Source organism: Sinocyclocheilus anshuiensis, unplaced genomic scaffold, assembly GCF_001515605.1.
Source record: "Sinocyclocheilus anshuiensis isolate Anshui unplaced genomic scaffold, SAMN03320099.WGS_v1.1 scaffold479, whole genome shotgun sequence".
Lineage (NCBI taxonomy): Eukaryota > Metazoa > Chordata > Actinopteri > Cypriniformes > Cyprinidae > Sinocyclocheilus > Sinocyclocheilus anshuiensis.
This window is the reverse complement of record NW_015551042.1, coordinates 40,885-57,161: the sequence shown is the minus strand read 5'-3', so window position 1 is coordinate 57,161 and position 16,277 is coordinate 40,885. Positions and strand designations below refer to the sequence as shown.

Genomic DNA, 16,277 nt, shown 5'->3' with positions numbered 1-16,277 from the left:
TTAAAAAAAAAACTTTGAACAGTAATGTAATGTTTGAACACTATCTAGTGATCATGGCTGCAGTAATTCTTCAAACGATGTAGAAGAGCATCAGGAACAGCCGTGTTTGCATGTTATACCTGATGCAGAAACACGTGCAAATGATCATCGGTATCAGCAGTTGATTGTCAGTGAATTCTCGCTCCAGTGCTGATGTTGTGTCCACAGTTGGGTCATAACGGAGCGACTCCCGAGAGCTGCTGGCTGGTGGACGAGCTGTCGGTGGCCGTTCCCACCAAAGGCATTCAGTATAGCTTTCTGTGCAAGTGCTGGCTGGCCAAAGACAGAGGAGACGGTCTGACGGCCAGAGTCTTAAACATACTGGACGCCACCACCATCAGCATCATCCGGAAGGTCCAGACGCTTGTTAAAGTGCCCCTATTATGGATTTCTGAAAATTACCTTTCATGCCGTGTGTAACACAGCTCTAAGTGAATGAAAACATCCTGCAAAGTTTTAAATCTGAACGTGCACCGTGTATAAAGTTATTGTCTCTCAAAACAGAGTCGACTCTGAATCATTTAAACAAATCTTTTATAAAACGAATCCCAAGCCGTTTCATGTTGATGTCAACATGAAACATTAGCATATTGCCCGCCCACGGGTTGGTCTGAAATAAAATGCAAATTCATTCTTTGCCACTAGGTGCCGCTTTTGGAGCGGTAAAAATATCTGTTTTCCCGGTAACGCTGTACACAAAGTAGCACTGCGCTCACAAACGCTGCTTTATCAGGCATTACAGGCGAGATCCAATCGGACCAATCACCGCAGATTAGCGTCACGCAAAGCAGGGGTTTGGAAAAATTAATCGTTGAGTGAATCGTTTGGGAGTCGTTAGTAAGGTAAAAATAAATGCATATTATAAGACAGTGGAAGTGTTTTTTGACCTTGCATTAGAGGTCTTCTCGGGTCCTAAAATCTGTACCAGACCGAATCACTTCTTACCCGAACCCGATTTATTTAACATTTATTCAATTTATTATTAGGTTACTTTATATTAGTGCCTGCCTGATGGATACAAGGTATTTCTGAGCTCCGCTTTCAATTGTGACCAGTGGATTTGAAAAATAAACGTGATAGTTTGATAAAAAATAAATCTATGTGCGTTCCTCTCTTAACACGAAAGTGAAAGTAAGCTACGCATTCGGGATAGTTTAAAAGAATTCGGGTCTAATCAGGTCCATTTGGGAAAAGCATGTTTATTTTAAATTACCCGAGGCCGCTAATACCGAACCCGACGCATATTATAAGACAATGAAAGTGTTTTTTGACCTTGCATGCATGTCAACCTGTTGTTGGGGACTCCCAAAACCAAAATATGAACCTTTCATAACCCATAATAGGGGCACTTTAAGTGTGATGAATCTGAAGGTCTCTGTGTGTAGATGGTAGGGCTCATATTCTGGCTGTTGTTCAGGTGGTTTATGAGGTGACGGTGGTCACGGGTGACACTCAGAATGCAGGAACGGACACCAACATCTTCATAACCGTGTTTGGGGCCAACGGTAGCATGGAGGAGATGCTCCTCGCCAAACATGCGGACAGGTGCTTATTTACCAGAATCCATATCACTTTTTGTTCATATTTTGAATCAGATTTTATTTTCTGTAGTTAAGTTTTTGTAATTTTGTTATTTTTATTACATTTTTTTAAATATGTCAATATAGTTTCTATTTTATTTAGTTTTAGATATATTTAGTACATCAAGGTAAAGTAAAAATTAAAATGTGAAATGTCGACTTGGCTGAAATAAGTTTAAGTTCTTATAATTTTATTTCAGGTAACATTTATTTTAAGTAACATGAAATAAAATAAAAATATAATATAATATAATATATAATATAAAAAAGATATATATTTTATTTCACTTAAAGTTTATGCTATTTCTTGTAACAAAAGTAGTTTACATTTTTATAATGTTTATTTTATTTCAAGTAATGACATTTTTATAGTTAGATTTTTTATATTTTAAATTAGTTTTAGTTTACATTTTCACTTCAACGTTTTAGTAATTTTGTTGTGTGTTTCTGACATTTTTATGAGTTTTAGTTTTAGTTATTTTATTACATCAAGTTAAACTAAATTAAAGCGAGAAATGTTACATTGTCGACTCGCTGAAACAATTTTCTTTTATTTTACTTGGTTTATCTTTTGTCATTTTGTCTTTTATGTTTTGTTTGAATGATTTTATAAATATATTTTCAATTTTCATTTTAGTTTTAGTAATTCTGTTGTGTGTTTTTGTCATTTTTATTAGCGTTTTTTTAATCTAAATATATAGTTTTAATAATTTTTATTTTAGCTTAAGTGATTTTATTGCATCAAGTTAAATTGAACTAGCTGAAGTAGTGTTTTTTTTTGTTTGTTTCAGTTAAAATGTATTTTATTTTAAGTAACGAAAAAAAATTTTTTTTAAAGGATTTAGTTCTTGTTAACACTAACAACCCTGGTTTGTGGTAGGTTTGAAAGAGGACAGGAAGACACGTTTAACCTGGAGATCGATGACATCGCGCCCCTGAAAAAGCTCCGCGTTCGCATCGACGCGACAGGAAGTCGTCCTGATTGGTTCCTCGACAAGGTCAGTCTGAGATAAGAGCTTCTAATGAAACTCGAGCAGCTCACGTTCTGTTCGGACTCAAATCTGTGAGTCTTTTAATCAGGTTATCAGGTTAATCACAACATAAGGAATAAAACTCATTAAGGGCATGACTATAAACATGTTGTTTGTTCCTGTCACATGACCCAGATAATCATGAGAAACCTGAGCACGGAGGAGGTGTATGTTTTCACCTACGAGGAGTGGCTCTCCAAGACCAAAGGACCCAAGAGGACCAAGGTCTGTGAACTCTCTGCGGTCGTGGACGACGAGGAGATGGTGGAGAAAACCACATACACCATCCAGGTTAAAACCAGTGACAGCGCTGGTAGGTGCAACGAGTATCACTGCAAAAAATGATTCTCTTACTTAGTATTTGTGTCTTGTGTTCTAGTATAAATATCTATTCATTCTTGAATCAAGATGAATTTACTGCACAAGTAAAATGATTTTAAAAGTCTTGTTTTCTAAAAAAAATCATCAAAATTGTGTTAGTTTTTGCTTAAAACGAGCAAAAATATCTGCTAATGGGGTAAGAAAAATAATCTTAATTCAAAGGCTAAACAATAGTATTTTCAGGGCTCTACAGTGCGACCATTTCAGTCGCATTTGCTATTCGAATGAATCAATTGAATGAATGATTCAGTGATAAAATCAGTGACTTGCCGCCACCTGCTGGCAGTTTTAGTTTCGTTTTTAAAGTATCTTTTCAGTTATTTAAATCATTTAATATTTCTATATTCAAAATTGTATATTTAAAACATTAATCTCATCATGAATTTATGGATTTAATTGCACTCATTCCACTTCTGAGCCTCATTAAATGTCTGAAAGTACACCAAGCCACTTTTGTGTTCTTCTGTGCCACCTCTGCAAATTAATTTTGTTAATACTGATTTCATTTGATTGGTAACTTATATTTCTTATTCTACTTGTTCTTATTCTGTCATTTTAATTACAATTTTTAAAAAGCTTATAAAATATAAGTTTTTAAATAATTTTACAAAAGATGACCATTTTAATAAAGTTAGAAGAGTCAAATATCACCTCGTAGTGTGTGTGTGTGTGTGTGTGTGTGTGTGAGAGAGTGTGTGTGTGGTGTGTGTGTGTGTGCGTGTGAGTGTGTCTGTGTGTGTGTGTGTGTGTGTGTGTGTGTTTGGCCATTTCTATAACACCAGAAAGCAAGACACTATTCAGTGAAGACAGGATAAAAACTGACTAAAAATAATCCTAAAACAGTAAATAGTCCTAAACCTTCTTAAAGTGACAGTTCACCCAAAAATGTACATTTGCTGTTAATTTACTCACCCTCAGGCCATCCAAGATATAGATGAGTTTTGTTCTTCAGTAGAACAGTAAGGAAGATTTTTATCTGAAACCGTGCTCCTTGGTGATTCATAAAATGCAAGTCAGCAGCAACCGGTTTTTGAGAATTTAAAAAAAGCATATCAGGCAACACAAAATTAATACCCGTGGCTCCTGATGATATATTGAGGTCTTATGAAACGAAGTGATCAATCTGTGCAAGAAACTGAACATTATTTACAGCATTATTACCTGTAAACCACTGTTTAATGCAGTTCAGAGATGCCATGAATGCATTTACATTGCAGTCGCACACTGAAAAAAATTATACTACATTTTTTTTAAGGTATGTGGTTTCAAACAATTTATCTTAGCCACATTTTTTCAAAAAAATGTTGAAAGATAGTCAACTAAATTTGTTTATTTAAATGTAGCTAAAATAAATTGATTGCAAACAGTTACCTTTAAAAAGTTATTAAATTCAATTAATCAATTTTTTTTCAGTGCAGCTGCATAAATAATTTTATGAGATTATTGTTTTAAGTATAACATAGATTGAATATAGAACTATGAAATGATACTTGAAATATGAATATTAGGTGGCGGCAAATAAGGGAAACATTGATTTACTAATTCAAAGATTGATTCATTCAAAACGGCTGATTCATTGAAGAATGAAGTGATGAAGTGCTGATTTCTGAACCATGTGCTGTTCTTACTATTTCTGCCATAGAAATATATGCTGAAATACTAAGAGTAGTACACTAGTATGCAGTTTTGAATTCAGCAGCTGTCTTTATGATTGGCTTGTTGAATCATTGACAGACTTTTTGTTCAAAAATGCTGAATCATTCAGGAACGAAACACCATTGTGTTGATCAGTGGTGCAATGGTTGCTGAAACAGAGCAAAATAGTCTATTTTGACAATATTGTGTCTAAACTGTACGTCATTGTCCGTCCAGGTCCGGCTCCTGGATGGCATCTGGAGTATGTCGATGTGAAGGACGACCTGCTGGATCAAATCTTCCGCTTTCCCTGCGACCGATGGCTGGCCAAAAGTGAGGACGACGGGCAAATCATGAGGGAACTGGCATGTGCCAATAACGATATTCTGGATCTCAGTGACAAGACCAGTAAGAGAAGAGCGTTTCCTACGTGTGTAACTCACGAGCAGTGCATTTGTTTTGTGCATTAAAAGTTTCTTTGTAACGTCTTTTCAGAATATGAAATTGAGATCACAACAGCCAACTCTGAAGACGCCGAGACGAAGGAGAATATCTGGATCATTCTGGAGGGAAAAAAAGGACGTTCAAAGGAGTTTATGATGGAAAACTCAAAAAAGAAGAAGTTTTTGCGGTATGTACAATGTCCCGGTTACACGCAATGTAATTTTAGCCAATGTTACATATAACTAACCATTAAAAAAAAAAACATTTTGTTACATTTTAAATAAATGTTAAATGAAAAACATATTTCAGCTTGGCAACATTTCTCAAATTTCTATTTCTTAGAAATACAAATGAACATTTTTAAAACATAAAATACACGTTGACACCAAAAAAAAAAAAAAGTTGACTAAAATGAAAAAGAAAATGGAATATATACAAATATTCAAATATTTAAAAACTTAGGGCCAGTTTTACTAAACAGGGCAAATTAGCGCGAGAGCACAATTCCAAAACAGCGCCAATGGGAGGGGAAATTTTTGCAGGTGATTTACTAACAACAGCGCAAAATAAAGAACACAGACGCAACATCTCATTAGGAAATGTTTTATTTTTCCCAGCCTTATGTTGTATTGTTACCAAATTCTGGTTTAGCATGTCTTTAATTGTAATGTTTTTACAATTAAAACATTGAAGAAATATTGAATGATTATTCCTTACAAATAAGGTTTTAATAATTTTAGTAGTAGTAGTAGCAGCCTATTACATACATTCTGCTGAATAATAGTAATATATTTCTGCCGCAATGCCTTCAAGTTAAACCGAACTTTTATTTTGACGGGTTGCCGTGAATACCTTTACGTTTCCATTCATTAACACAGAGACACGCAGAATTCATGTTTAAATAGTCGTTTTGCAGCTTAATATTTACAAATACTAGTGGGAGTGCACGTACGTGTGTGTGTGTGTGCGTGCGCATCGGGATGTAACTCTGCTGTGCGTGATGCAGAGAGCGCGACCATAACGTAGAGACCGAAATGACATGCCGTCGTGTAAATAAGATAAATAACATAAGGCTGTTTAGTTTGCTTAATAACAGAACAAGGTATAGACCCGTTCTATCGAAAAGGTAACTTTAAATGACTTCTGTTGTGATCTGGCGCTATAGAGAAAATATAATTAAATAAAATTAACTTGACCTTCAAGGGTGGCGGGCCGCCCTCCTAATATAATGGCAGGGGAAACACTGCAATATACCAAGCGCAGCACAAATTAGCATAGTCGCAAATAAAGAAATAAAGAAGCCACAGTACATTGAAAAGAACCGGAGGCCAAAAAATGAAGGTTTGCTTCTAAGTTTTGAAAGAGCTGGTATTGTGTGACTCCTAGTTGAGGGTTCCAAGTCGTCTTTTTTTTCTTGAAGCAAATTAAATTTTTTACCGAAAACTTTTATATTTTGGCATTTTGAAAATCGTAGCTTTATCAGAATGAGATGACACTTGGTGACTTTTGTTGCATTAGCTATGTGAACACACAAAAAAAATCATGGACATGATTCGGATATGTTAAAGGGACAAAAAAAAAAGTCACACTTGGCTCCTTAATGCACATAGTTTTCCCAGATGAACGTTAAGCAATTCAAATTCACGGCATATGTAAATCGCGATATTTAATCTATATATTCTATATATAAATCGCGATATTTAAGTTATCATTAAGAGATCATGTGTGAACAGGACCTTTTCAAAAATCCCGGTAAATTTGTTCTGGCGATCATATCGTTCTTATGGAGATGACATGATTACCCTGAGCTGTTTACAAAGCTCCGCTGCTGTTTAATTAGTTTTTCTATGTAAATATGCGCTAGATGGACATATTTGACCTTCGCGCCTCGCAGCTTTTTGTCGCGCTTCTCCATTCGTCAGAGCTGCGACTCTGCAATTGGATACTATTATACGTGTCTCGTGTTTATAAGAGCAAAACATTCTGATTGGCTAGTAATGTTAGTTTGGTTGAGAGTGAAAGCTGTGCTCCTCTCATATCATTGGTGGCGAACTCATGGACTCAAAAGTGATATCAACAATTTTTTTTTAAATGTAGGATTATTTTTTTCCGCAGCCAAACGCTGCACGCCGGAGATGCAGCACGGTGCCAGAGAACTTTACGGTGCCGCTAGCTGTTAGTAAAACTGGCTCTTAAACGTAAACATAAAAATAATTAATAATCACAAATAATCCTAAAACGTTAACTAAAATTGAAAAGTTTACATATTTTTAAAACATAAAATATAAAAATAACTACTAAAAATAAAAAAAAATAAAAATTACAAAAGCAAAAAATACTAAAACGTTGACTAAATTGAAAAAGAAAATGGAAAATATAAAAATATTCAAATATTTAAAAACTTTAACTTTTGTTTTTGTTTTTCGTTTAACTTAACTTGATGTACTAAAATAACTAAAACTGAAATATACAGTAAATAGCTAAAAACTATATAGACGTATTAATAACTAAAATAAAAATAATTTTAAAATAACTACTACTAATAAAAATAACTAATAATCAAAAATAATCCTAAAACGTTAACTAAAATTGAAAAGTTTACATATTTTTAAAACATAAAATATAAAAATAACTACTAAAAATAAAAAAATGACAAAAGCAAAAAATACTAAAACGTTGACTAAATTGAAAAAGAAAATGGAAAATATTCAAATATTTAAAATCTTAAACTTTTGTTTTTCATTTTTGTTTAGTTTAACTTGATGTACTAAAATACCTAAAACTGAAATACTGCAAATAGCTAAAAAATTATTTTAAAATAACTACTACTAATAAAAATATCTAATAAAAATGACAAAAATTGTCATTTTATAAAAACAATGTTAACTAAAATTAAAAAGTAAATGAAAATTATAAAAATAAAAACATTCAAAATATTAATAAACACTATAATTGTATATCAATGATACTTAAATAATTCAGATTATCATTTAGACCTGTCCAAATGTCCAATAATTAAAGAAAACACATTTTTGGAATGACAAACGTCAAAAATAAATGACCATTAAACAATAGAGACTGAACAGATGACTAATAATGCATCATAATCTGACTCTGTTTCAGAGGTGCCACGGATTCATTCGAGTTTTCCTCTAAAAATGTGGGCGAGATCGTGGGTATTTGTTTGGGCCATATAACGAAGGAGAAGAAGGTGAAGAACGAGTCTTTCTGGCACGTGCAGGAGGTGGTGATCACGGAGAAAGAGCTGAGAAACAAGTAAGTTTACATCTGAAATTAGTGATGCACGATATTATCAGAACGTTATCGTAATCGGCCGATAAAGGTTCAAAATGTAAAAAATGATGCCGATATGCCTTGCCGATAATACGGATAACTCACATGTGCTCAGCGTGTGATAGTGATGAGATTACATCAGCAGTGTGGTCATTCTTGAAGCACTATTTTCCTGAATTATGATTCGATTCACTGTTTTGGATCGCCGCATTTAATTTGAGAATGTACATCCAGAACGATTTGTCCGGTGCGCGAGAGAGTCAACAGTTTCTAGCGCATCTGCAAATGCGTTTTATTTACTTAGGGGGCGCTGTTGGCCTACTTGTAATAAAATGAAAGTAATATACACAAATATCATTAAGATACTTGTGTTTCTGAATAAATAGAAGCAATATCGATGTCATAATATCACGAGTCTGTTTTGATTTAAAGGTCAGAACTATAGCTTGCATGAATAAAAATCACAAACATAACACTTGTAAAATAAATAATTTGATATATACAGATTTATTTATTAATATTCATATATTAATATTACATTTAAACATCATTAGTAATAAATACAGTACAAAATCCACCAAAAGTGAATCTAAGATTTTATTTTTTAACGCAATATGCACTTATCTAGTTATCATACATTATAATTGCTTAAATATTGTCAATACATATTTTTCTACTTGAGCTACAAAATGGATTATGGAAACTTAAATACATAAATAAAATATTTTTAGAATTTTTACAGCTCTTTTGCTTTAGACCATCTATTAATGTTAAATCCAACTGCATCTGTCTGAGAAAAATAAACACACAGCAGAGATTACAGTTATTTTCAAGGCTTGTACTCTCGTTAAAAAAAAAAGAACTTTAATAATGTTTATTACTTCTAACAAATAAGTCTTTGCTCAAAACTAACCAAAAATACTTTGTTAAAGCAATAAGCCCCGTGAAGCCATGGTTTACAGTGAGTTTATAACAGCTAAGGGATGTTGTTACGTACGACACGAAGCTGTTATAAATTCACTGTAAACCACGGCTTCACGGGGCTTATTGCTTTTATAAAACGGTTATTCCATATACGTAGTAAGGTTTCACAGAATAAAACAGAGCAAATAAAGTGTAATGATATTAATAAAAACAGTATTCTTCCACCAAACAATGTAGCTCCTCAGAAACAGTTGTGGTTGCAACAAAGTGGTTGCCGAGCAACAGACAAACGTAAACAAAGGTGTATGTTACTTTGTAGAGTAATTTACAACAGCTTCGAACGCGGCTCAGCCAATCAGAATCAAGAACCGGAACTCTCCGTTTTATAATTATAATTTCCACACAGGAGAGATTTGGCATTGTTTCAAAACAAAGGGAAATCGGTATTAGCATCGGCTAGCGGCCAGAATAATTTGAAAAATATCGGCAAAAATCGAATATCATGTATCCCTTTCTGAAATCCTGTCGTGTGCAGCTCCGAGCATCATTCTCTCTCTCGCAGATTCTACTTCACATGCGACGCTCGGATTCCACTGGCGGCCAAGAAAGACGAGTTCATGATGTTCGAGTGCACCAAAACCGTGGAGAGCTTCGCCAGCAAAGTGCGCAGTCTGGTTCCCGTCAAATACGAGATCATCATCATCACCGGAGACGTGAAGGAAGCCGCCACCGACGCCAACGTCTTCATCACGCTCTACGGCGTCAACGGAGACTCTGGGAAACGAGCATTGAAGGGGAAGTACAGGAACCTGTTCGAGAGAGGACAGACAGACCGCTTTCTGCTGGAGATGCTGGATCTCGGCGAACTCTTGAGGATCAAAGTGGAGCACGACGACAAAGGCTCTTCGTCCGGATGGTACCTGGAGTGCGTGGAGATCACCAACACCGCCAACTGGGTGACAACCATCTTCATCTGCGGAAAGTGGCTGGACAGAAATAAAGCAGATGGACAAATTCACAGAGTGCTGTATCCGAAATATTAAACGCTTTGGATTTTTAAATAAAGACGTTTCAGAAATCACACTCTTTGGGATAAAGCAGTTTGTACTTTTTTAAAGAAATTCAAATAAACGCACTGGGAATTACTGTCATGTTTGTCATCAGATTTCTTTAGATCCTGTCACATTGTCAAGCGACTGAACCTGCAAAGTTTATGTAAGCCGCCAAAAACATTGTCTACCGACATGTCTTCATAAAAGCGATTCCCAAACTTTTGTCAAACCACTTTGAGATTCAATTTTCAATATTCATTCACTTTGAGATTTTAAGTTCATATTTAAATAATTTATTAATGCATTTGCATGGTCATGATTCTCTGATGTTGGTTAATAGTCACGTGACATGCAGAAAAACAAATAAAACATTACATATTTTTAGTGTTTCATTTTGATTATATTATACGTTTTTGTGATTTAAATAATCATTCGCTTTTAAATCAATACACAAAGCCTTAAATTGTTTGTTGGAACAAGTAAATTAATTGACAAATATCCAGTTTTTCCATTTATTTTATGACTCATTTCTACTGAAAAAATAAACTATAGTAATAAAGTATAGTAATGAAACGTGCTTGGTTCTGTAAAACCCAATTCCCTTGAATTAGTTTTAAATCATTAGGTATGTTGTTGGTGCTTTCTAAGCTTTTTTGTCAAACCACTTGGAGATTTCTTGAAACTGAAGATTTTAAATTCATATTTCAAAAATTGATCCGTTTGCATGGTTAAGATTCTATGATGTTGGTTTATAGTCACATGACATGCACAAAAACAAATATTTCATCTTTTAATAAGCGTTTAAATCAACTTAATTCAACCCTCAAATTGTGTGTTGGAGCAGGTGACGTAAATTAATTTATAAATGTCTATTTTTCCTTTATTTTATGCACTTATGGCTGAGAAATAAACTTGTTAGTAGTTAGTAGTAGTCGTTATTGTGTTATCTAAAAGCCAAAATCAGTAAGACATGTTATTGTTGATTTGGAAGCCGGTCTGAAACAGTTTTCATGGTAAGTGCCTTCAAACACACACTGCTCTGAGAATGTTTTACTTAGAGTTTGTCATTTTCACTGGCACATTCACACTCATTTCCAACTGTCACATTGTTTGAGACTTTAGCAGTGGACGTTTCATCTAGTGATGTTAGGTTCTTGAACGAATCGTTCTTTTGAGCCGGTTCTCAGGAAGTAACCGGTCGAGCCGGTTCACAAATCGAACTGAATCGAACTTTAGTTCTGGGTTGGTGACGCAGGACGCACAGCCGAAGTAGCACGTCCAACTCAAAAAGAACCGAATGAGCCGGTTCAACCGACTGTCGAAGTTTGCAGAGGATTACCGAGGACTCAACAATAACCGAATGAGCCGTGGCGAAGTTTGCCGAGGATTACCGAAGACTCAACGAGAACCGAATGAGCCATGGCGAAGTTTGCCGAGGATTACCGAAGACTCAACAAGAAACGAATGAGCTGTGGCGAAGTTTGCCGAGGATTACCGAAGACTCAACAAGAAACGAATAAGCCGGTTCAACCAACTGTCGAAGTTTGCAGAGGATTACGGAGGACTCAACAAGAACCGAATGAGCCCCGGTTCTCAGGAAGTAACCGGTTGAGCCGGTTCACAAATCGAACTGAATCGAACTTTAGTTCCAGGTTGATGATGCAGGACGCACAGCCGAAGTAGCATGTCCAACTCAAAAAGAACCGATTGAGCCGGTTCAACCAACTGTCGAAGTTTGCCATGGATTACCGAGGACTCAACAAGAACCAAATGAGCCGTGGCGAAGTTTGCCGAGGATTACCGAAGACTCAACAAGAAACGAATGAGCCGTGGCGAAGTTTGCCGAGGATTACCGAAGACTCAACAAGAAACAAATGAGCCGTGGCGAAGTTTGCCGAGGATTACCGAAGACTCAACAAGAAACTAATGAGCCGTGGCAAAGTTTGCCGAGGATTACAGAAGACTCAACAAGAAACTAGCCTCAACAAGAAGCGAATGAGCCGTGGCGAAGTTTGATGAGGATTACCGAAGATTCTGATGAGTGAGTTGACTATACTGTGCAAGCTTGAGGCACGAACTGGAAATATGCTTGTTTATTATAACTGTTATTAATTTACATTTTATTAATACCTGCAAAAACCTTCCTGTCGAGTGATGTAAATACATTTTACAATAGTTAATTGTGCATGCATATTATATTTAAAGTTGCTTAAGATTATATGGCAATAATCAGCAATATGCTTTCACACAAATAACTATTTATTTGAATGTTTCAATACGTGTTGACACAAATTACTTAATTTAATTTTTCATTGATACATGGCACTGAGTTGTTAGAATTTTTTTTTTTTGTATTTTTTTTTTATTGCAAACAATTCAGAGATTACATTAATAAGTTGTTAGAAAAGAAATGCGTAGAGACGTTATTGCTTGATGACGTCAGGAACCGATGAATCGGCTTTTTGAACCAGTTCAATGAGCCGATCTGTCTGAAAAGAACCGGTTCGCGGAAATGAATCGGACTTTGCATCACTAATTGCTACCATCTCTGTTTATTGCAAACAATTCAGAGATTACATTAATAAGTTGTTATAAAAGAAATGCGTAGAGACGTTATTGCTTGATGACGTCAGGAACCGATGAATCGGCTTTTTGAACCGGTTCAATGAGATGATCTGTCCGAAAAGAACCGGTTCGCGGAAATGAATCTGACTTTGCATCACTAGTTTCATCTTTCATAAATCCAAATATGAACATCTAGGTAGTCTGAAAACTATGGAAGCCCGTTTCCGCCACTGAATAAAAAATGAACGAGTTAATTGCGAGTTTTTATCTCGCAATTCTGACTTTTTTTCTCAGAATTGTGAGATATAAACTCACAATTCTGAGAACATATCAGTCTTTTTCCCCCCCTCAAAATTGGACTTTAACTCGCAATTGCAAGTTTATATCACGCAATTCTGTGAAAAAAGTCAGAATTGTGAGATAAAAAGTCGCAATTACCTTTTCAGGTAATCTTTTCCTAAGTTAAGTGGCGGAAACGGGCTTCCATAGAAAACTCATGTTTTGATTTCTTTTTTTTTGTTTTTTTCTAAAAGATATTTTTGCTCTAAGTCTGAGCAGAGCCTGAGATGAACTGGGCATCAAGAGCCAGAGTCTTGTGAATGTGTTTTTGTGAGTATCTGATTGGTTGATTGATTAATCACATGATCATGATCAGCTGTGCTTGAGCTTTTCATCTCCTGTGAGATGGTTTCAAACAGCGACCTGCTGTTTCTGAGAGATTGGCGTCTTACTTTCTCAGAAAAAGATGGTTATTAATTTTCTGTATTTCTCATCAATTTACTTTTCTATTAGTTGTTCAAGCCTCTGTTAGGCTCTATAGGAGTTTTGTGTTTTCATAACACCTCTCTTTGGAGAAACCAGTTTCTTTTAAAGGATTTTCTTTCTGTTTATGAATTTTCTCTTATTTTGGCTTTCCTGAATGAAGAAAGTGCAGTTTTTCTTTTTTGACCGCAAAAAGAGTAAAGCATCAGACTATCAACAAATGTGCCATTTGCTTGCTCTTAAAATTTACAACGGCGGTAAAGCCTCTGAAATATTAGTTATTTTTAATCAACTGCTTTTCCTAAAGTGAAGAACTTTTTTTTTATTATATATTATATAAACACCCACCCTCTCATTAAACTACCAAACAATTACATAAGCTTCAGTAATTGATATTGTTCATGACAAAAAGTTTAAAAAGTTAATTTTACGTTCCTCTGCCTCGTCAATGTCAAAATGATTGCGATGACCAATCAAATCAAAGTAGGCGGGATTTACCGTTTACAAAAATCCGCGCGCAATCTTCAGCGCTTTTAACGGCGAAAGAGTGTAAGGTGAAATGTAAGTAGCTAAACATTTAATATTTGACAACTTTTTTTGAGATAGAAATATTAAACGACAGACAGTATTGTCCAGTTATGCAAAGTATTCTACTTCTGGGGTCAAAATTCGTCGTTTGAAGTCAAATTTATTATGTAAGTGACTTTCCTAATTGAATCATGTCACGAGAAAATATAAGCATATTTCTTTACTTTCTTATTTCCCTAAGTCCCCCCACACCCTATTTATACACTTATAGTGTTGTTAAAATTCAAGTATTTCTTTTGTACAGAGCTTTGTTTACACATTTCGATTTTCAGTACTTCTAAGTTTAAAATATGGTCAACAAGTTTAATTTGAAATTAGGTTATTTTGTTTACTCTGCACCTCAATACTCGACACTAGTTATTTTTAAGCCTTTTTTCTCTTAGTATTTATTATATTACATATTATGTAGTATCTACAGTAATTCAGTTAACATACACGGAAATCCTTTGTACACATTCCAGTTCAATGAAAACAAAAACCTGACGAAAAACAAGTCAGGACTGAGCTCATTACTGAAATAAGTAATATTTTTGGACATGAAAGCATAGATGTTATCTTTTGTTTTGGCGTAAATTATTCACTTAACGTTAAACTGCCAATAATGTAAGCCACTGGGAGACTGTAGATGGCTGTAATTCGTTGTATTGTATTAATAGAAAGTCAAATAATATAACGATTTGTAATACAAAGTATTTTCCCAAAATTAAGTTTTATTAGTATTTTCATAGAGCGGAAACATACGTGACATAGCCACATGCATTTAGTAGATCGTCTCATTCTAGTGTTTAATGCAGAGGAGGACTCTAGCCTACAAGCCTCTGAAGAACTGAACTAGGAAGGATGTAGTCTCTGTAGGATGCAGCCTTCCATTTGAGACGCACCCTTAGAGATGTTGTGGCTTTAGTGTGCACTAAATGATGCTTAATGATGCATTTAAAAGTTCACGACCAAATTAATGTTTATAAAAGTTCACATTGCATTTGCAGATGAAATATAACACGGATAACAATAAATAAATATTTTTTACCTCCAAATGTACGATTTGAACCAGAGACTGATTTCATGAGAGAGCTGGGTGGCCTGGGATCCTCCTCCACACTTCCTGCTAATCTGGGCTGCGTTTAAAAAAAAACATTGTAAGCTTAAGTACATCATAGACCCATTGAAACCAATGGACCTACGATCAAGTTAAGCTGCATTCACACTAACAGCGACTTTGTCGCTGCAGGTCGCCAGGGGCTGGCGATGAGGTTGCTAGTGGGCGTTCTCACTACCGGTTGCCTTGACAGCGAATCAGGTTTCTTGCTGCTAAATACAAACATTTTGGAGGCAAAAGACTAAATATAATATAAATATGAATTAAATCTGTACATACAAAAAAAAATGAATGAGAAACAGAGCCTACTTTCTTCCATTGCGTATGTTTATCTACGGCGCCGAGAGGAGAACGATCACATGAGCTCTATCGTCTTCTTTCCTATTGGCTGTCGCTCCCGAAAGTCGCTCTTCATTTGCATAAAGTTGATGGATTCTGAACTTTGTCGTAACGTCTGTAGTTGACGCTAAATTTTTGTTTAAATTGATAGTTTAGTTGTCCTATAAACTTAAATTGGTCATGTTCTTGTTACGCAGCTGAAATCCAAGTAAAAAATGCAGACCCTGTTGTATTTTCTTGTAATTTATTAAAAGAAGGTACACCGCCATCTTGTGCCGACTAAACTGACTTGAACGCACCTGACATCGTAATTATGACTTGTCAACTCGTAAATACGAACGACCCAGGAGGACTTGAACGCAGCATAAAGCCCCGTTCACACTAGCAGCGACTTTTGTCGCTGCATGTCGCAAGGGGCTGGCGATGAGGTTGCTAGTGGGCATTCTCAATACTGGTTGCCTTGACAGCGAATCAGGTTTCTTGCCGCTAAGTACAAACATTTTGGAGGCAAAAGACTAAATATAATCTAAATCTAAATTAAATCCGT

The 16,277-nt window shown here is 35.3% G+C and overlaps 1 protein-coding gene across 1 annotated transcript in view; it reads left to right on the top strand.

Annotated features, from left to right (window-relative positions):
• Positions 1-10,456, top strand: part of loxhd1b (lipoxygenase homology PLAT domains 1b) — a 61,923-nt gene extending 51,467 nt beyond the window's left edge. Inside the window, 8 exon segments of the mRNA XM_016451160.1 lie at positions 208-393; positions 1,457-1,584; positions 2,500-2,617; positions 2,786-2,963; positions 4,904-5,074; positions 5,162-5,297; positions 8,234-8,386; positions 9,891-10,456. Coding sequence (XP_016306646.1) covers positions 208-393; positions 1,457-1,584; positions 2,500-2,617; positions 2,786-2,963; positions 4,904-5,074; positions 5,162-5,297; positions 8,234-8,386; positions 9,891-10,371 — 1,551 coding nt within the window. The 3' untranslated portion in view covers positions 10,372-10,456.
• The last annotated feature ends 5,821 nt before the right edge of the window (positions 10,457-16,277 follow it).